Below are 22,040 nucleotides of genomic sequence, written 5' to 3' on the forward strand. Positions count from 1 at the left end.
GTTTAAGTGTCCCTACTAAAAGAAGAATGAATGTTTACCCTCTCTTCTCTTAAAAATGAGTGGCACCAGACACAAGAGACCAGGGCCCAGAGAACTCAACACTCACAGGTATTGAAAAGCTTTAGAAACTGATTTTACAAATTCTGTTTTACATGAAAATTTTGTGGAGAAAGTCACCACTTTGATTTTTTTTTTTTTCCAGATACAGTGAACACCGGCCAAATTGTTTTAATTTCCGAATTTATTAAAATGATTAACCTCAATACTGCAAGTGCATGTACAAAATATTTGTAAAAAATGTTTTTAATGAAACGTTAAAGAACTTACCTCAAATGCTGAAAAAGTCCTTTTTCATTCTTTCAGTACAAGGAATACATTGTATCTCAAAAGTATTACAACTCAGCAAAAACAATTTATAACAGTAATTTGAAAATGATTGAAAATTGAACACTTTACATATGTTTCTATAATCATCTCCTAATTCTTACAATGCCAAAATCTTAACCAATCATTGTATAAGCTCAAGCTAAGAGTTTTATTGAATGCAACCTCTTCCAAACTGGTCAACGGTGTGTGGATGTCACCATTCCACACGGTGAAGTTCTACAGCAGATCCGGAACAGTTCCGAGGCCCCTACCTTTACCAACGGAAATTAGGTTTTCCTAGAAGGCATCAACAGTGGCTGCTGAGTGCTTGTGCATACCGACTCCTGAGAGGCAGTGATTTACTACCAAATGTCACTGCTTTGAGACCCATGGGAAGGTCAGCCTCCAAAGAGGAGGCCATGATAAAATTAAAACATCATAAATAAGTTACTAAAATTCAGCTGAAAAATGAAGAAAAATGGGAAATGTGTTTTGTCACTTTTTAAGATTGAAATTCCCAAAATAGCTATTGTTGGTATTCAAATAAGGTTTAAGATTTAGTCTCTGAACTTCTCCAAAACATCCCAAACTAAGGTGGGAATACAAGAGGCGACCCACTGCCCTCCAGCACCTCCAGACACGGGGTCTACCTTCATCTTCCTCAGTGGCAGGGGTTCACATTTCTATGCGGGGACCCCATGAGGGCTGGATATGCCTGCAAAGTGCTCCAGGTGCCTCAGACAGGTGCTCCTGAGAGGCTGTGTGGCCTGCCCTACTTCACTGGTGAAGACCTCCAGACGCAGCAAAGGGGGGTGTGGGTGGGTGTGGAAGGAGGTCTACCACATGCTTTCCAAACGCCTGAGGAGTTCAACTGCACCACAACAAACAAGGATGAGACTATGTAAGACTGCAGAAGTAGTTCCTTAGAGAACCAGGAGAAAACAATCTACTTTCTAAAAATGTTCATGAGTCTTATTAATTTCTATTTGGAACCTATGGGCAATTAACAGTCTTAAGGAGCATCATTTAAATAGTATCCCCCCAAACCTGGAAACTAGTAGGAATCAATTAGTAGTAACGGTAAGTTAGTGGAGATTTTCTCCACTGGACTTTTCATTACCTTCAGATTCCTTTTCATATTTCAAGACATGGGCTACTTTCCTATAGACACTATACAAATCCCCTAAATTGATTTTTACTTAGGAACACTGTATATCAGAAAGTACATGTACACATTTCCCAGAAATAAAGAGACCTACGGGTGTCAAACACCTGTTACAGATTTATATTCCCAAATTCTCTGTCCAATGATTTGCAAAATAATCCAGAGAAATGAAAAGAACCTGGTACTGAACATAAAGTAGTAATAAAAATTTGCTCATTAAGTTAATTTTCTCAAAGTGCTTCAAAAAACAAATTAAATCTGACTCCTTTTTGTTTAACTGATAATTTAGTCAAAAAAATCTTTGATATTTTCATAATAAACTAACATAAACTAACATAAGCCAAGAACTCCCACTGATGCAGTGCTTAAAACTATATATTTATAATTTCCTATTTATTGGCATGAATATTTCTAAACTTAAAAACCTTCCTGGTAAGTTCTTTTAATTTCTTATGACAAAAATTTCTCACAACACACAAATATTTACAACATGTACATTGTTTTCAGTTCTTTACATTGAATCTCAAAGACAAACTTTTTTTATAGGTTACCACAGAACAAAAGCTGTGACTCATGTTTTTATTTCATAAACTATTATAAGTTAAAGTGAATAGATTTTTTTTAATATTCCTTGTAGCATTTTACAAGTGCAACAGAAAACTTGAAGAACCAAATTAAGATAGCTGTAGTTCATTAGATAAATGTTGCTTGTTGTCATCACGTTGTTCACAGCAAATTTTTGAAAAAATAAGCACCAATCATTCTTGCAAAGAACAATTTTATCTAAAAGAATTGAAAAGAGTTAAATACAAGGTTTTTAATTTACATGACAAGCAATAAATACGCTGTATCGAACCTCATCCCACACACTGCTACCCTCGTACATACAATGTACTGAAAAGTGAGCTGTCACGTATGTCATTGTATTTTTTTTTTTTTTTTAAGAAACCAATCTGACTCCCAACCAATGGTTTGCGATATTAACAAAGGCCACAAACAGTACACCTGGGCCAGCAAACAGTGTGAAACTGACAAAACTCCAAGGGGGAAACATCTGGCAAATAAATCAAAAAGCCAAAGATCATTGCTGGTGATATTAGCATACTAGAAACCCTTAATATGCTGCTACTATGATTTGTTTTAAATTATTGTTTAGTCATATATTAAAGAGCCAGCTGATGCTCTTACAGTTAAAAAAACTGTGTAGCCACATTACTGTTTTCAACGTCCTGTGTGGAAAGTTGCTATCACTGTACAATTTTGCTTGAGCCTTTATTTTACAACAGGGCTTTACCTCTAACTCAGAATTGCACGTAAGAAGGCTATTTAAAAAGTACGATAAAAATTTGCACAAATCAGACTTCAGAATTGAGTCAGTATGCTGTACACTTTCTACAACAGTATGCTGATAAGTGAAGGGACAATAGAAGTGCTGCCACTAAACTTTCAGTTGAGGAATAATTGACTGGAATTGTTTATTTCTTTAAAGTAGTTATCGCAGGTCAAGTTAAGACCAAGAGCTTAGGCATTAAGCCTTAAAGACTGATCTTCTCTTCTCCTTGAAGAAATGTCAATATCTATAGAGTCTTTTCCAACTATTAACCTCAATCGCTTAGCTGGAGGAAGAGGAATAAAATCGTCTTCAAAGTCATCATCATAGTCATCCTCCTCTTCATCGCCCTCAGAAGAGGAGGAATCATCTGTACTTTCTTCCTCATACTGACTATAGTCATCCACCTCCATTCGAGACTCCAAGAGAGAAAGAGGATCACTGCAGCACACCCCATTTTCATGAAGCCCCTCTGTATAAGACCCCCTATTTTCCTCATCTCGTTTTAGCTGGATTTTTAATTTTGTGGAACTACTGCCTGATCCTGAGTTAAATCCATTATTAAGCTTTGCTACATAGAGATTGTTATCATTGTCATGGTCTTTGCTTAACTTGATGCTTATTTTTGAAGAATTCATTCCATCATTCTCTTGGTCATTTGTCTTGCTGCTGCTATCATGACGCCTACGAAGAGTCAATTTGGGAATCCCAGAGTTATTTTCTAGGATTAACTGTGCGTCATACCTTGTGATTCGCCTCTTCTTTTTACTTTTTGCAGTTCTAAAGCTGTCTTTTGTTTTGAAGCTATCTGATGTCACAACTGAACAACCGACGGGTGAAGGAACACAGTCTGTGTAGCTCACAGGCATGCCCACAGTGCCACTGTGCTCACCCTGGTCAGCGTGGGGCCCCATCAAATCTGGTACCGCGTCGTCTTTTCCAGGAGAATCGTGCACTGGAGTAGATTCCTCTATTTTCGCAAACTGTTTCACAAGTTTCCCTTGTCGTGGCTTCTTTTTGGACATGCCTATGTCACTCTTATGACACTTTGCCTCCCCCTTTTGTGCAGTCTCATGAACCAGTTCTTCCTCCTGCACCATGGGAGATGGCTGTGGTTGTTCACCACTGTCGGGGCAAGGTTCCGTCACACTGCTTTTATAGCCATCCATCGTATTTGGTTCAAGCTTGATGTCAGAGGCCTCCTTCAGATTTGTTCTTGTCCTCACTGACCGCCGAGTTATGTAGGTGCAGGGTGAGCTCTCCCCCTGCGAATGAGCACCTCTCACAGGATTCTGTCTGTGTTCTCTCGCCGCGTGTCTAGTCAAGCACCCGCTGGCAACTGCGGCTTGGGCTGGTCCCTCTGGCTCCTTATCTTTTTTAATGGGCAAATTTTTATATAGAACTACTTTAGGCTCTTTCAGTACTAAGTTTCCCATTTCGAGTTTTCTTGAAGCATTCTTTTGCTCCAGCCGCTTGCAATGATTTCTCAATTTTATCTTTGAAAGTAAAGGCTTTGCAGGCTTCTTCAGTTTCTTTGGTACCCTGGAATTATTTATATGAGTAAGCTTAGATGAGGTAGAGTTGGAAGAAGCTGGAATTCTTGACATAGATTGCCTCGTTAACGTTCTGCTCTTGCTATTCTTTTTTACGCCAACTGAAGATTTTCGGTTAGAAGCTGTAAGGTTAAAGAGAAAAAGGTGAAAAGCCTTGGTAACAGCAGAGTTCAAGAAAAGAATGCCCAAACCCAGGCTATTAGCTACAGCACGTTTAGATTACACAAATGCCAGCACCACGGCTCCTGCTGCAGATCCTGCCAGCGCACCTGCATTCCCTGCACTGCTTCTCTTTGAAGTTCTTTTCTAATTTATGGGGCATCTATTCATTTTCGAGGTAAGTAGTTGTATGGTTAAGGAGCTTTTCACAGCAGGGACCTAGATTCCCCTCTAAGCTTCTTAATCTGTCATGACACTGGCCCAAACGAATGCTTTCTTCTCCTGATTTAGTAGTTTCCCACATAAAAGATTTCAAAGAAAGTTAACATGGTTTTTTCCTTTCACAGATTCTCCTTAGTCATTTAAAATGTTTCTAAAATCCATTACTCATTAACCCAAAGGAAGTACGGCACTTGGCCATTAACATAGAATAGAAATATAATACTCACGGGCTCTAAGGAACAAATTCTATCCCAATGGTTTCAAACAAGAAAAACAGATGCTAAGAACCATATGTTATCACTCTGAAAAGTACAGTCACTACCAAAAAAGAAGTGCACTATTCTAAGTTGTCCCCTTCAACCCCCTGAGGACCAGAAGAGGCAACCAGTGGGCTGTCAACTTAGAAGAGCTGCAAAGCTTACTCAGCCCCGTCCCTTCAGTGACTGCCCAATGCCAACAATCACAGTGAAGGAAGATGCACGCTGCTACAATTGTACACTCTCAGGACAAAGGGAGATCCAACTTCTTTCCTCCATGGCCAGGATAGAAAAGGGTTACAATGACCCTAATGGTAATGACAACCTGAGTAGTGATGAATATGATTCAATTTGAGAATGAGTGTATTCTTATCCACTGGAATTATACAGAACTACTAGGTAGAAAATATTTTTTTAAACATAAGGATATTTAGATAATTCTTTTGCTACAGAATTTCTTTATGCTTACGAGGCTTGCCTACAATGTGGATTGAGTAGACGTGCCGTCAATATAAAGAATAAAGTTGAATGGCTTCTCAAAAGGCTTCATTTGTGACTCAAGCTTAAGTTGCTCCTGTAGTGTCTCTGACCTTGCCACTGACTTTCTGCTATGTTAATTTTTCCTCTGTATTGACATTCCGGACTATTATTTATAGAAGTCCACACAAGTCCGTTTCTCAATTACTTAGTTCTTGCATGTCCAGTTGAAAAACTTCTTCCTAATCAAAACACTCCATTTACAGATTCACTAGAGAAGCCACGATAACAAAATGAATCATCACCACCTCTCACCAGAACAGGGAGAATAAAAACAATAAAATACGGGTAAGCTCAGCACACTGCCCACCCAAGTGAGGACCAGGATCCTGCAGAAAAATCTCTGTCGCTTTCTACATGCCTCAGGTTGCCAGGGCAACTGCCATTCCTTCCGCCCAGCTAAGCAAGTAAGTTACCGTAAGAGGAGAAAGAATGCATCACAAGCATTCCAAAAATATCAAACCACCAAGAATAGAAGGCTCTGCATCTGAGGTCAGGAGTTTGAGACCAACCTGGCCAATATGGTGAAACTCTGTCTCTACTAAAAATACAAACATTAATCGGGCACAGTGGCACGTGCCTGTAATCCCAGCTACTGGGGAGGCTGAGGCAGGAGAATCACTTGAACCTGGGAGGCAGAGGTTGCAGTGAGCCAAAATCGCACGACTGTACTCCAGCCTGGGTGACAAGAGTGAAACTTCCTCTCAGAAAAACAAAAACAAAAACAAAGAAGGTCCTGCACGCATAGACTGGCTCATAAATGGCTTCAGGGTACATAAACCAGCAGAATTCACAGCAAGGGGATTCACAGTTTGAACCAAGAACATACTTACACATGTGGGCTGCTACCAAGGTGGCGCCTCTTTTCAGAATAGTAGGAGTGGTGGAGTTTGAATGTGATTCAATTTGAGAATGAGTGATTATCCACTGGAACTATACAGAACTATGTGATAGCAAATTCTTTTTTTAAATAATAAATTTAGAAAATAAGAAAAAATAGGGAACTCTTTGGCTAAAGGGTTTCTTTCTGCTTGCCTACAAGGTGGACTGAGTGGACGTGCTGCCAATATAGACACTAGTGAAGAAAGGACTGCACTGCTTGGCTTCCCTTTGCTTGGCTCTCTCAGATGTGGCTACGATGATCCTTTGCTCATTCTATGCCTTCTCAAGGACTAATTTATGACCAAACTTAGTGGTTTCCAACCTTTGATTTCTCCTCTTTCCATTCCACTCTCATGACGTACCTGTAAGCACCCTTACACAACACTCACATCTATATCATATTCTCAACAGCAATCCCTGCCATCTGGATCCAGCCTGCTCCTCCAATGAGACAGCCTTTGGTGATCCGACAACTTCTTGTCGTCAAACCCAGCATACACTCTTCAGCCCTTCCCTTTCTTCATTTCTCTGAATGTGACACTGATAACCACTTTTTCTTGAGAAAACCTTTCTTCTCTTGGCTGTCAAAGAGAGCACACTCTCCTGGTTCCCTTCTCCATCCCTGGCACCCTCCTTCATCAGCCCCTTAGACTGTTCTTCTTCAGGTCTGCGTAGTCCTAGGCCCCAGGTGACAAGCACCCATTCTCGCACGGTTATTACCACTTACAGGCTGACAGTTCCCAAACTCTGGCCAGACTCGCTCCTAAATTACAGAACCAGGTCACCAAATATCGACTGTCTCTAAGCCCCTAAATGGAACTCACCATCAAGTCTCCTGACGACGTCCCCTTTCGAGGTCTCCATCTTGGTCAATATCACCACATGCCCAGCTGCCAAAGCAGAAAGCTGAAGGTCCTCCTTGACTCCTGCTCTCCTTAACTGCCTCACTAAGCCAATCACCATGTGCCAAGGAGTCCACCCCTGCAATGTCACTGCAACCTGTCTACTCTTCCCTGTCTCGAATGTCACAGCCTCCTGCATGAACTATGGCAGTTTTCTTTTTCCTATTGTTTTCCCAACAATCCGTTTACCACCACATAGCCAGGATGACTTTCCTAGTGTATCATGCAGCTTCTGGGCTTTAAACCTTTCAGCAACCTAATGCCCTAAGAATGAAGTCTAAAATTTTAACCTGTGCTCACATCTCTTCTTAGCCTGTACTTTGCCATGAAGAAAAGCTTTGACTCAAACTCCCCTCTGTCTATAGAGCTGTCTGAAAGGCCCTCTGCTTTGAATAGGCTTCACTTGGCCAACTTCTCATCCCCCTGTAAGACTCAGCTTAGGCAACACCTCTCTGAGGGAGCCTCTCGGGACTTTCTCCGCAATGCCTTTCCTATGTCTTCTCACAGCACCCAAGAAGCTCCTTCCTTGGTACTTCTTATTTTAGTACCTGTTGGATGACTCCCATTTTATGGTGATTCTGAATTCGGCTCTCCCCATCCCATCCCTCCTTCCAAAACATTCACTGTTGACAACAGAAAACCAAAGCACTTTTATGTGTTTGTGTCTAAACTAACATAAAGTCTCCATTTTTGAGCACAAAATGGGTATGTATTTGATGCTATGTATTACATCAACACAGAGATTTCACTTACATGTTACCAATGTATTCTAATTTTGTTTGAAAAGCATTATCTCATCAAAAGCCCTGTCAAAAGGTATGCTCATCAAATCAAAGGAAAAAAAAGACAGGCAAAGAATTTGAGAAATGTGACAAAGATGAGGGTCCAGTAGAGTGACAAGAGTCCTTCACTGTCCAAAGAAGCTGCACTGTCCTGGCAGGGGTTGAGAATTTCAGACAGTGAAGGCTAAAGGAGGAAGACAGTGGCCACAACGACGAACTAAAAGTCAATGATTTTAAGAAGTCCATCAAGAAACCAAGGACTATGACCTAAGGGGTAAGATGCGCCTGTGTTTGAGCTTGCCTCATATGACTTATATGCCTCATATGACTCTTTCCCTAGTGGCTGGGACGAATCTCAAATGCATGGACCCGGACAGTAATTTTAGGTGGGGGTACACATTCTTCTCAGCAATTACTACATGCTAGGTGCTGTGCAAAATGGCCACATTCATCCTAATGAACGCTGTTGTAAGGGAATGCGATTAAAGCTTTGTGAAAACCAAGCTTACACGGACTAGCGTGCCTAAGGTCATCCATCTGGTGAATGGCAGAGATGGGACTTGTTAGGCCTTCCTGAGCATTAAAATCACTCTTATGCTGTTTATAAGGTGTACTACAGAAGAATTATGGTGTTGGCCTCAACTTCTGGGCAAATAAAGGCCCCACTGCATGCCTATTATGGTCATTTCAGGGTGTCCTCAAAATCATAAGGCAGGGTGGCACAAGACTTCCAGTCAGACAAAAGAGCTGTGACCGACACCAAAGCCTTCTTGAGCACTCAGGCTGCACTGGAAATGCACACGATCAGCGTCAACTAAGATAATACAAGGGCCACAGCTGAGCATCTCCAGAGCTTGAGGATCCAGAAGGCCTTTGACAGGTCTTTAAAGACCTTGGTCTCAAGGAGTTTACTCGGCACAAGCAGCTTTCATCTGACGTGACCAGCACAGACTGCCAATGGCTACCTGGAACGGGGTGTTAGAACTCAGAAGCAGCCCGAAGGCTCAGCAGAGAAGAGTGTTCAGATCAACTCTTGACGTGAGTGACAGGGCAGGAGTGAGGAGCAGTGCCCCAGCCTCTGCATCTAAGACAGGTGCTCCATAGTTAAGATCAACTTCTCCCTCTGGCCGATTCTTCTGGGGCTTGTCCTGACTTGTGGCACCTGCAGAGATCCGTGTCCGTATCTTCACAGACTGCTCGTGAGCCCCTCTCTGGTCTCACCTTCCCTATCACAGCACTAACTTCAGAGGGGGCAGCCCAGTCAGCGAGGCATAAAAGGCCTGAAAAACCAGAATCCTCCAGTCCTGGCATTCTAATTCAGACCTGTGGACTGGATTTGTGAAAACGGATTCCTTGTTGTCTCTACTTCTGGATGCTAAAGCAAAGTCACACTGCAGCTCTCAAGGCACTTTCCGAAAAAGCACCTGTATGGAAGAAAATTTTTCTTCCAACTACTCAGAACATTTCTTTATACATGTGTTCAAAGAAAGTGGTTCCTCTATCAGCTGCTAAATTCTAAACGCACCACAGGAAAAAGATGAGCAGCCACACAGAAAAAGCACTCCGCAAACACACACACAGCATGTGCACCCACCACCTTGGGAGGAGGGCCTGGCAGTGCTGGCTTTCCTGCAAGCTGTGGCTTCCAGAGCCTTTCTTTCAGACAGGTGGAGGGGATGGCTGAGACAAACACCAAAAGAAATACAGCCTAAGAGAACGCATGTAAGAACTCAAGAAATCCTTATGTGAACATGACTTAACATACAATGGTCTCAGAGACAACTAAAGCCTTGAGCTCCTTCAGAGAGCACTGAGCCATGCCTATCCACTCTGCCCATGACCTCAGTTAGTCATACTGACCCTTGGATTGCTCCAATCACGCTGCAGAAAGGGAATTTGAATAAGCCAAGCACCCCAGTATCAGCAGTCACTGCAAAATGTGCACCTTTCTTCTGTAATGCTGAGACTCCAGCTTAAAGCGATTATTCAGTCCCTCTGAACTTGAAAGCCCGTTCCTCCAGTTTGTTCTGCTTACTTGTGCACCTGTCTTATCCTGGAGCTAAGGCATAAAGCTCCCCGAGGAAAGGGCCCAAGTCTCAAACATCTTTGTATGTCTTCAAGAACTAGCAGGATTTCAGTAAGTATTTAGTTTATTAACATATATTCCCAAATATTTGGTTTAATAAATATTAATAAATATTAGTACACCCAACATCTTCCAAAAATTATTTGTATTCTTATCTTTTAAACTAAGTAGTATATTGAGTTCAGTAGCTATACACTAGTAATAAAGTTACTACTTAAGCATAAAACACCTACGTCACATAGCCATTCAACATGGGCAACTTTGTGGCTGTCTCCATATACAGATGGCAGCATGAACCTAAGTGTTTTTGTTTAAAAATCACAGGTCTCTGGCCGGGTGCAGTGGCTCACGCCTATAATCCCAGCACTTTGGGAGGCTGAGGCAAGGCGGATCACCTGAGGTCAGGAGATTGAGACCATCCTGGACAACATGGTGAAACCCCGTCTCTACTAAAAATACAAAAATTAGCTGGATGTGGTGGCACGTGCCTGTAATCCCAGCTACTTGGGAGGCTGAGGCAGGAGAATCACTTGAACCTGGGAGGTGGAGGCTGCAGTGAGCTGAGAGTGCGCCACTGCACTCCAGCCTGGGGACAGAGCGAGACTGTCTCAAAAAAAAAAAACAAAAACAAAAACCAGGTCTTACTATGTTGCCCAGGCTGGTCTCAAACTCCCGGGCTCAAGTGACCCTCCCACCTCAGCCTCCCATGTAGCTGGGGCTACAGGCGTGCCACCATGCCTGGCTTTTAAGTGTTTTTATGTCTGCATTTATAAAATGGGCTTCACAAGTCTCCAGTTTCACCAAGGAACCAGACTCAGAAAACAAATGGTCGTTATGCTGCATTTATTATGAGAATCAACAGTCAACAGTTAATGATTGACTAACTCTTGTTGTTCACTCTGGACATTAATGAAAAAGACTGGAATAGGGCTACAGCACTGCTTTTACGCTACACGGGTTATGCTTGGACTCTGACTCCCAGCAGCAGGTAGATTCAGGAATTCATGGCAGTGACATTCACCATCATGGGAAACACCTTCCCTTTTCTTCAGGATTCTCTGTAGTGGAAGAGAGTGCCCAGTGGTGGGCTGAGAACATCTGAAAGTAGGGAGAAGAACCTAAAATAATCAGTATCTCAGAGGGCTCTAAGGTGCCAAGAAGTCTCTGGACATTTAAGTGCCAACAAAGGCATACTTTCAGAATCGCCAAGTCAAAACTTTCTAACTTCTGTCTCTCTCAGAGACAAGTGAGACTCAAGAGTCTACTGCTTTAGTGGCAACTACAGAAAACTGGTGTTACCCAGAAAAACAGGAGCAATTAGAAATGGTTCCAATATTTCAAAGCTCCACAAACAGGATGTGCTTTCCTTTGCCCATTTAGGGTTTCTTCTCTTTCCTTTCTTTGTTTAGTCTTCGTTCTTTTTCAGTTTCCATCAGATCTTGCCCCCACACACCACTGGAATCTCAGAGGTTGCTTCTTTCTCCTTTCCATCTTTACTCCTACTTTCTGGAGTAGCCAATACAGCATGTCACAATACAGCACTGTTCAAAATGCTCCTCTATCACAATTCTGAGTCTGGTACTGGTGGTCTGCTGAACTGAGTCAGTTCGTTTTGAAAAAGGTCAGCAAGCAATGAAAAGGTGGAAGCCTTGAGGCCAGAAGCTATGAATTCCCCAAGTCCATCATCTTTTCTAACAAACTGGCTAGGCATTGGAATGTATAGAGTCTAATAATTCTACTCAGTCCGTTTGTCTTCTTGCAGGACCTAGCAACATCATCACAGTCTCTAACACCTTGAAAATCTTTAAAACATATGATGACCTTGGAACATATGATGAAGAACTCATATCCAGTTACCAAGGTATTGAAGCAAAATAGTCTAGAGGACGGTACTGAAGTTAGAGGTGGGATACAGACTGTGCCTCTACTCAAATCACGTCTAGAGCCTTGAAGTGCTGCCAAAGCTCACAAGTCCCAGTCTCTCTGAGTATTTAAAAGTTTAAAACTACTGAAGCACACTTTATAAAGCAAATTGTGTGAAAATACTTTTAAAAGATATGCTTATCAAATCTCCCTTACTTACTTGCATTGTTTTTTTCCTGAGTGGTATCTGCATCAGTGTTAGAGCTGACAGATTGACTGTCTGAATTTTTGCTGCTGTCACCTAACTTTTTAAGCCTATTTAAACGTTTATCTGTTTCTCTGAGTCCATATTTGCTATTGATAACAGGAGCAGGCGCAGGCAGTCCCACTCTGGATTTAAAAGCACCAGTTCCCCGTCTGAAAGAGAAAATAGCACAGATTAAACAAACAGAACGCACTTTCTTACAATAAGCTTAACTGCTGAGGGTACTTGGCTACAGGTTAACAGATGTGATGAGCTGCTGAGGCCTTAATCACCACTGGAAACCCAAGACTAGAACTCACAAAGGAAATTATCTATATTATAAAATTAACTTTAAATCTATACTTAAAATAATAAAACAACTTGCTATGACTATTATCAATTGCTAATTGCCTATGAGAAACTACTGGACCTTGTAAAATTTTTTTCTTTTCTTTTCTTTTTTTTTTTTTTGAGACAGGGTCTCACTCTACCGCCCAGGCTGGAGTGCAGTGGCATGATCATGGCTCACTGCAGCCTCAACCTCTCAGGCTCACGGAGTCGTCCCACCTCAGCATCCTGTGTATCTGGGACCATAAGAGTGTACCACCACCACCGACTAATTTTTAAATTTTTTTTGTAGAGATGGGGTCTCACTATGTTGCCCAGGCTGGTCTCTAACTGCTGGGCTCAAGGGATCTTCCCAGGTGGGTCTCCCAAAGTGTTGGATTTACAGGCATGAGCCACCACGCCCAGCCCTTTAATAAACATTGCCAGATTACTTTGCCAAAGGGATAGAGCAAATCATGGTCCTACTGGCATGGTGTGAGTTCCTGCTTCTCCACATCCTCATCAACGGTACATTGTACCCCTTAAATTTTGCCAAAGTGGGTCGGGCGTGGTGGCTCACACCTGTAATCCCAGCACCTTGGGGGGCTGAGGCAGGTGGATCACGAGGTCAAGGGATAAAGAGACCATCCTGGTGAACATGGTGAAACCCTAACTCTACTAAAAACACACAAAAAAATTAGCCTGGTGTGATGGCGGGCACCTGTAGTCCCAGCTACTCGGGAGGCTGAGGCAGAAGAATTGCGTGAATCTGGAAGGTGAAGGTTGCAGTGAGTCGAGATCAAAACTTAGACAGAGCAAGACTCCGTCTACAAAAAAAAGAAAAAAATTCTTTTTTGCCAAAGTGATGAGTGAAAATGAATACCTAATCTCGTTTTAATTTCATTTATGGCCATTTTTTTCCTGTGAAGCATCTCTGCATCTCTTTTTCCTTTACCTTTTTTCCTATTTGACTATGTCTTTTCCTTATAAGCTTATAGGAGCTTTTTGTTATTAGGATTTTTTATTTTTTTTTGAGACACAGTCTTGCTGTGTCACCCAGGCTGGAGTGCAATGGTGTGATCTTGGCTCACTGCAACCCCTGCCTCCAGGGTGCAAGTGATTCTCCTGCCTCAGCCTCCTGAGTAGCTGGAATTACAGGCGCACACCACCACACCTGGCTAATTTTTGTATTTTTAGTAGAGACGGGGTTTTGCCATGTTGGCCAGGCTGGTCTCGAACTCCTGACCTCAGGTGATCCACCTGCCTCAGCCTCCCAAAGTGCTGGGACTATAGGCGTGAGTCACATGTGCGTGGCCTTTGCTTTAAGTTTTCTAGAGTAAAATGTGCAGTACTTATGAACATATTACAATTACTATTGTCAGTATAGTGTAGCAGAGAAACACGCTTCAAATGTATCCTGGAGAGTCTAGCAAGACTCAGTGTCTCTGCACACGCGATTCTGTCCATTCTCACTTCTTCACGGAGCCTCTTCCTTTTACCCTTGGCTCTCAGCACAGTGTGTGTGTCCCCTTCACTGAACTGCCCTGACAGCTGGCACTGTGCTGGTCTTGTTTATCCTGCATGCACTTGGCCTAACACTAAGTAACTGTTTAGTTAATATGTAATGAATAACGGAATGAGCTCCTAAATGCATCTTCCCAGCTAATTTCTGTAAAGGCAGAAACAATTTGGTGTTTCTGAGTACTTCAAGAATATATGCAGCCAATCTTGAAATCAAACTGCTCACAGTCTGACAAGAGCCATGGCCACTATTCTCCATCATGCTGTTCCATTTAAAAAGGACTTACACACGTTTCTATCTACTTCTCACACTAACCCTGTGGAGTAGGTGGGATTATCCTCATTTTCACCAGTGAGAAAACAGAGGCTCATGAAAGAGAACTAATCTGCTCAAGGAAAATGACTATACCTGCAGTTCTAAACCAGGTAAAGAGCCGTTTTGGTGTTGGTTTGGAATCCTGAGATTGTGGTTAGGTTTTTCAGGACCGCCCCCAAAAACTGCATTATATATATTTACTCCATTCATTCATTTACCAAATATTTATCAAGGACTTACTATGCATCAGGATACTGTTCTGTATTCTGGGGATATAGCGGAAAATGAAACAGATACAAGCCCCTGCCTTCATGGAGCTTATATTCTAATGGGAAAATAACCAGAAACCAATTATTGTAGTTAACATTTGTGTATTAACTGTGTGCTATTCTACATGCTTTACAGGAAATAACAAATTTAATCTTCACATCAACCCTACAAAATAGGTTCTGATGTTATCCCCATTTTACAGATGGGGAAATTAAGGCACAAAGCAGCCAAGTGACTTTCCCTACACATCACATAGCTAATGAAATGCAGAGTTGCAGGATTCCAACCCAGGCAGTCTGATTTCAGATGACAGGCACATAACTGTTATACTGTTTCCTCTACAAAATGATTTTGAAGAATTATTGAACTACAATTAAACTACTTTATAGATTAAAGGGTATTCTGTGGACTGGTCGAAGATCTAACCAACATGTGAGTAATTTTTATGTAGAAAAAGATAAATTTTATGTCCCTCTGCCCTGGGACAGAGGGGCAGCAGCACTAGGAACTGGTTTTCTGCCACATCTTTATGGCAAGGAGCCCACTCAATGCTGGGAGAGAGATGGCTACGGTAGCACTGTGACTTTATGACTCCGTCCTCTCTCACCACACAGGTGGAAATCCCTGGCTATCCAGAAAGGAGGGAAATGGCGACTGGGGTATCTGCCCACTGCAACCTCTAGGCTGGCTATTTGTAGGTGTTTTAAAGTGGGAGAAGTGACACTAATAACTTTGATCATAACTCCAAAAGCAGTATGAAGTGGAAAGAATGAGGACTCTGAAGTTAGGCTGACTAGGGTCTGATACTTATGCTCTGGTACTTGCAATGTGGGCACCTCCTAGCTCTCTCATGAATATCTGTGAGAACTGAACAAGGTGGGGTGAGTAAAGTGCCTGGCACAGTGCAAGATGTGCACAATTGACTCCAGATTTCCTTCTCTGTGGCCTGTGTGGTCTGTACTGCCTTTAAGGGGACTCTTCCTGCAGCCCTTGCCTGCCTGAGTCTGTGACACTCCCTTCATGGTGCTCTCACATACAGAAGTCACTATAATGAGCAATATGAACTGGTGGTCCTGCCAATGAAGATTTGGGGGATTTCTGTAAAGACTCCAGGACTCTTGATGAGACATAAAAAGAGGTTCCTTATTGAATGACTGACATCAGGGAACAACTCTTTAAGAACTGTGAAACCAAAATTCCAGAAGACATAGCTTGATAATATGCAAGATGACTATCAGCGGTGAACTCCACTTGACATTTTGAGTAGGGGCAGCCCCATTCTGGCATTGCGTGTGTGCATGTGTGTAAGCTATTAACCATTCTCTCCTTAAGCACATCTGTATGCTGGCCTACTCTTAGCTGGTAATATTGAGATTTTAAAGGGAAATTTTAAATTTATTTAGGGACATTCCAGTGTCCCTAAATACTTGTGCAGCATTTGACTTTGTTCATATACACTGCACCGGCTGCTATGCTGAAGAACATAAAGACTATCTCTGCATTTAAACAATGAAGAGATAATGTGAGTTTAATCCCCATAATCAGGTTGTTAACAAAAAATGTTTAGGCTGAACATTTTACTTAGTACCTTACCTTTCGCAAGTGTAACACTCGCAGAACTCATTATTTTCTCCAAAGAACCCATCTCCATAATAACAAGAAATTTCTTCTCCAGGTTCAATGTCTCTTAGAGCCTTCACACATGCTGTATCTCGACCAGTAGACACAAACTAAAATAAAAGTAACTCAGTAAGAAACTCACACCTGAAGCAAAAACAAAATACTTGAAGAAAAATTTTTTAATGCTTACCTTACAATTAGGTCTGCAATCTGAAAAATGTCCAAAAGATAAAGTCAATTAACTGTTGATAAGATCTGAAACACGAACAATTATAGAAATCTGAAATAAGCTTTCCATATAACTTTACAACTTTTGATAGGAGTTTAGGTCTCAGGTTCAACTAAAGGAATATACATTTATTTTAATAAGTTTGTGGAAAAATTTCTATTTCAAATTCTCCTTTAAAGGAAGATAAAGATTTGACTGAGGTTGACAAGGCCATTCTAGCAGTTAGCAGGAATTGCCCAACACTAGCGCCAACACCTTGGAAATACAGCTTACCATGGTTTATAAACGCAGCAGGACCCAGCCAGAGTTGAGCACAGTTTTTCCTTGTGGAATACATGACACTGAAGTCGTTTTCTCCATGTCTAAGTAGCATGTTCTCCTCAATTTCTGAAAGTTCGGCAATACAACCCACCAGTAATTCTATTTTGTCATTTCGTTTCCTATTTAAAATATGTGATGTGTTAAAAATTACTAGTAATTAAATATAGTAAGGCTTCTTTTAATAAAATAATCCTGACAATAAATATCAGAAACTGAAAAGGCCTAGCCGTCTATACTTTAGTTAGCTCACTGGGATCCCCACCTGGCTATCTTCTCTTTCACCTTGGAGCTCCACAGCCTTGTGCCATGGTTACTTGTGCACCTATCTTATTCCTGCAAGAGAACGGAAACAACCAGGACAGGGACTATGCCACCTATGTCTCTGAAACCCCTGGTGTGGTGTTTTGCAAGCAGAAAGTACTCAAATCCTTGCGGCACTGAATTAAACTTTCTAACTGCTGGATGAAGCAGGCAGGGACCACTGGCAGTAAGGGTTATGAGGATCTGGAATTGCGGTGCCACTCTTTAGAGCACACCATCCACTAGGAATATAATGCAAGCCAAATTTTCAATCTTAAATTTTTTAGCAGCCACATTGAGAAAGTTAAGTGAATATAGGTGAAATTACTTTAACAATTTTTTATTTTATTTTATTTGAGATGGAATCTCGCTCTGTTGCCCAGGCTGGAGTGCAGTGGCGTGATCTCGGCTCACTGCAACCTCTGCCTCCTGGGTTCAAGTGATTCTCCTGCCTCAGCCTCCCAAGTAGCTGGGACTACAGGTGCGTGCCACCACACCTAGCTAATTTTTTTTGTATTTTTACTAGAGACGGGGTTTCACCATGTTGGCCAGGATGGTCTTGATTTCTTGACGTCATGCTCCGCCCACCTGGGCCTCCCAAAGTGCTGGGACTACAGGTGAGCCACCGTGCCCGGCCAACAATATATTTTAACCCAATATCCAAAATACGATTTCAGTAGATAATATAAGAACTATGAATGGGAATAAAATTTAATACAAAATCTGGTGTGTATAGCACACTTACAGCGCTTCTCAATTCAGACTAGCCACATTTCAAGGACTCAAGGGCTGGTGGCTACTGTACTGGACGGTACAGCTAGTACCTTAGATCTCAAACCTACACACCCATCTGCAACACAGGGAGCCACATAATCCAACTAGCAGGCTCAATACATCCTGAGGTAAATGAAGCACATTTCATGTACACACACTCACTCCAGAGGCCTGGCAATAAGGTTCTTTTACTTATCCATTTTCAGATATCTGACCCCCCAAATTTTTGTGGTAGAAATATCAGAGGGTGGGTACATGAGGAGCTACATGTTTTTCCTGGGAGATAACATAAGGAACAGGCATGATAGGAAAGAAGATACAGTAGTACATTCTCTTTCATCTGTAACTTTTATCCCTTTTAGCTGGGCTCAACTCTGACTTTTTTGAGATAGAGTCTCACTCTATTGCCCAGGCTGGAGTGCAGTGGTGCGATCTCAGCTCACTATAGCCTGTCTCCTGGGTTCAAGTGATTCTCCTGCCTCAGCCACCCAAGTAGCTAGGACTACAGGTGTGCGCCACCACGCCCAGCTAATTTTTGTATTTTTAGTAGAGATGGGCTTTCACCATGTTGGCCAGGCTGGTCTTGAACTCCTGACCTAAAGTGATCCGCCTGCTTCGGCCTCCCAAAGTGCTGGGATTATAGGCGTGAGCCAATGTCCCCCACCAACTCTACTACTTTTATTGAAGCTGGCATATATACATATATATATATGTGTGTGTGTATATATGTATTTTTAAGCAACTAATGCTTTAGGGAGGTTTCCACCCATAAAACTAGGATCATTAAGACTTTAGCCCCAACCTTTCTTCTAGGCCAGTAGAAGACTGACTGTGGAAGCCAGGTTATCTAATAATGGTGTCTACAACCCTTCAGCAATCACATCACTGAACAGGCATCCAGAGTCAATAAAGGAAAATGAAAAGCAATTTGGCCTAGAGATGGGATCTGGTTCAACTGAGACTTCCGATTTCTCCACTCTGACTCTAGCTGATGGGCCAAGGCAACAGCGATGCACTGGCTACTTCAGGGTAAACTCTGGCTTCATTCCTTACCATGAATTTCTCAGCACTTCAACAATAATTTAAAAGAGAACTTTAAATTAAATTAAAGGTTTATACTAGTAGAATAGTTACCACTCTTTTGTTGCAACTATTTTGGCTCCATTTTGTTCTGATGAGTATCTATTACATGGCAATATTTCAAATCCACTGTCAGTTGCAAACATTCGCAAATAAATAAATACCTAAAACAGGAAAAAAAAATTGATAATGACTTTAAACGGTATACCCTGCTAGACTTTCTTAGAATTATAAAAGCAAACCACCCGCAATGATGAAAAAATGTAAGATCTAGCCTGAGCAACATAGCGAGACCCTGTCTCTACAAAAAACATTAGCCAAACATGGTGGCATGTACCTTTAGTGCCAGCTACGTGGGAGGCTGAGAGGAAGAATCACTTGAGCCCAAGAGATGGAAGCTGCAGTGAGCCATATAATCAGGCCACTGCACTCCAGCCTGGGTGACAGAGCAAGATTCTGCCTCTAAAAAAAACAATAAAATAAACAAAAAAAGTAAGATCATTAAGTAACAAACTTTATTGTTACTCAAGAGTTTTGAATGTCACAATTTTTCTCATTTTGCAATATTTGCATTACGGTAACTAGCTGAACACCTCTAACCAAAAAATTCAAAATTCTCCCGTGAGCATTTCCTTTGAGTGTCACGTCAGTGTTCAAAAAGTTTCAGATTTTGGAGCATTTCAAATTTTTGAGTTAAGGGTACTCACTCTGTATGAGTACCTAATGGTTTGTTTCCCTTAAGGCTCATAATGAATTTCACCTCTATATGACAAAGTTTTCTCTCTTTTTTTGGTTTTAGAGACATGGTCTTGCTCTGTCTCCCAGGGCTGGAGTGCAGTGGCATGATCATAGCTCAGTGCAGCCTCTAACTCTTGGGCACAAGCAATGCTTCTGGCTCTGCTTCCTGAGTAGCCGGAACTACAAACTACAAAGGTACACACTACCATGCCTAGCTAATTTTTTTATTCTTATTTTTTTAGAGATGGCATCTTGCTATGTTGCCCAGGCTGGTCTCGAAGTCCTGGCCTCAAGCAATACTCCCGCCTTAGCCCCCCAAAGTGCTGGGATTACAAGCATTAGCCACTGAGAATGGCCCAGTTTTTTCTCTGGACTGTCATGCAAATGACTGTATGTGTTACAAGATCTTCAGACTGATTAGTTTTATGAAAAATAAATTTAAAATTTCAGTATTAACTAACATTTAGGGTTTTAATTTACTTCACTATTCTTATCCAAATAGGTTAACAGCATCAGTCTTAATAAACTTACATGTTCTTTGAATAATTTCTCCTGCATTTTATTCTTGTTGAGAAAATAGTGCCGTGCCCATTCGCCTGAAGTCAAACATTTGAAGGCTTTCTCCAAGTGTTCATCTTTCTTAAAACGTTCAATTACTTCCTTTAGTTCTTCCTGTCTTCCTTTAATAGGCCGAAATCTGAAAGAAATCAAAACAATGAATGGGTTATCTGCCACAATCCTTGCGCCACTGATCCATCTTAAGAGATCTTGAGAAAGAGCTAATACCCTAAAAACAGCCATGGTTATCAGAGCAAAGATCTAAGAGAAGAGAACAACAATCAATAGTCTTGATTACTACCATTCAAGTAATACTGATCACCTGGATACGTAACTTCTCTTTTTTCAATCTGTTATTTTAATATTTTTATTTCACTGTTATTAACTGTGAGGTGAGCAGAGGATTCAAACAAAAGCTGTCTGATTCAGACTTACACTAGTTGTCAACTTTGGGAGACACAAAATCAAAGCTCTAGAATACAGCACACCAAATTTAGAATTAGAATGACAAGAATCTTTTTAAAACATGCAAAATCAAGCTGGAAGAGTGCCAGGCAATGAATTTCAGAAGTATGATGATGTAAACAAAACCATGCCATACACAAAAACATTCTTTATGTACACAGTTAGAAAAAACCCCAAACTAAATATTCCAACAGGCTTTGAAACACACCTTGATGTTCTAATCACCCATGTCAAAGTCATCTTTGATGACTGCATTCAGAGAACAAAATGAGTACAAGCAGTGTAACTCTAGTGGTGAAACTGCTATACTGGTAATGTAGGAAAACTGATGGGGTAGAGTTTTTTTTTTTTTTTTTTTTTTTTTTTTTTTTTTTTTTTGAGATGGAGTCTCGCTCTGTGGCCCAGGCTGGAGTGCAGTGGTGTGATCTCGGCTCACTGCAACCTCTGCCTCCCGGGTTCAAGCGATTCTCTTGCCTCAGCCTCCCATGTAGCTGGGATGACAGGCGTGTGCCACCATGCCCAGCTAATTTTTCTATTTTTAGTAGAGACCATGTTGGCCAGGCTGGTCTTGAACTCCTGACCTCAAGTGGTCTGCTCGCCTTGGCCTCCCCAAGTGCTGCGATTACAGGTGTGAGCCACTGCGCCTGGCCTGCAGGGGTAGAATTGAAAAGGCTTCCATTGTAGAATCAGCCGGAATGACACCTTCAGAATATTATACGATTAGGTCTATATTAATGCATGATGCAATCATGGCCCAAGCAAGACAAATTTGTGAACCCCTCATTCTAAAGCTGTGTTTTCAGTAAAATGTGTACTATAAAGTTACTCGCATCTTAATTTCACATTTTCTTTTCATGTAAATTTCATAAAGCTAATTCTCCCAAATAAAGTTTTTATTTAAAAAAAAAAAGTTTTATTTTATTTTCATAAAGCTAATTCTCCCCAGATTATGGCCAGGTGTGGTGGCTCTCGCCTATAATCCCAGCACTTTGGGAGGTCGAGGCAGATGGATGACGAGGTCAGGAGATCGAGACCATCCTGGCCAACCTGGTGAAACCCCGTCTCTACTAAAATACAAAAAATTTGCCAGGCCCACGTAGTGGCACACGCCTGTAGTCCTAGCTACTCAGGAGGCTGAGGCAGGGGAATTGCTTGAACTCGAGAGGCGAAGTT

The 22,040-nt window shown here is 41.6% G+C and overlaps 1 protein-coding gene across 7 annotated transcripts in view; it reads right to left on the reverse strand.

Annotated features, from left to right (window-relative positions):
• Positions 1-223: 223 nt before the first annotated feature.
• KMT5B (lysine methyltransferase 5B) overlaps positions 224-22,040 on the reverse strand; it is a 58,886-nt gene continuing 37,069 nt past the window's right edge. For 6 of the 7 annotated variants that reach the window (XM_030811367.1, XM_030811368.1, XM_030811365.1 and 3 more), the window contains 7 exons: positions 20,376-20,541; positions 19,161-19,270; positions 16,905-17,071; positions 16,593-16,612; positions 16,376-16,512; positions 12,325-12,521; positions 224-4,536 (listed from right to left, as the gene is read on the reverse strand). In XM_030811367.1, the coding sequence (XP_030667227.1) occupies positions 3,053-4,536; positions 12,325-12,521; positions 16,376-16,512; positions 16,593-16,612; positions 16,905-17,071; positions 19,161-19,270; positions 20,376-20,541 (2,281 nt within the window). In that variant the 3' untranslated portion in view covers positions 224-3,052. The remainder of the gene's footprint in view (positions 4,537-12,324; positions 12,522-16,375; positions 16,513-16,592; positions 16,613-16,904; positions 17,072-19,160; positions 19,271-20,375; positions 20,542-22,040) is intronic. The other variant, XM_030811364.1, reaches the window with a different exon arrangement.

Source organism: Nomascus leucogenys, chromosome 4 (assembly GCF_006542625.1).
Source record: "Nomascus leucogenys isolate Asia chromosome 4, Asia_NLE_v1, whole genome shotgun sequence".
NCBI lineage: Eukaryota > Metazoa > Chordata > Mammalia > Primates > Hylobatidae > Nomascus > Nomascus leucogenys.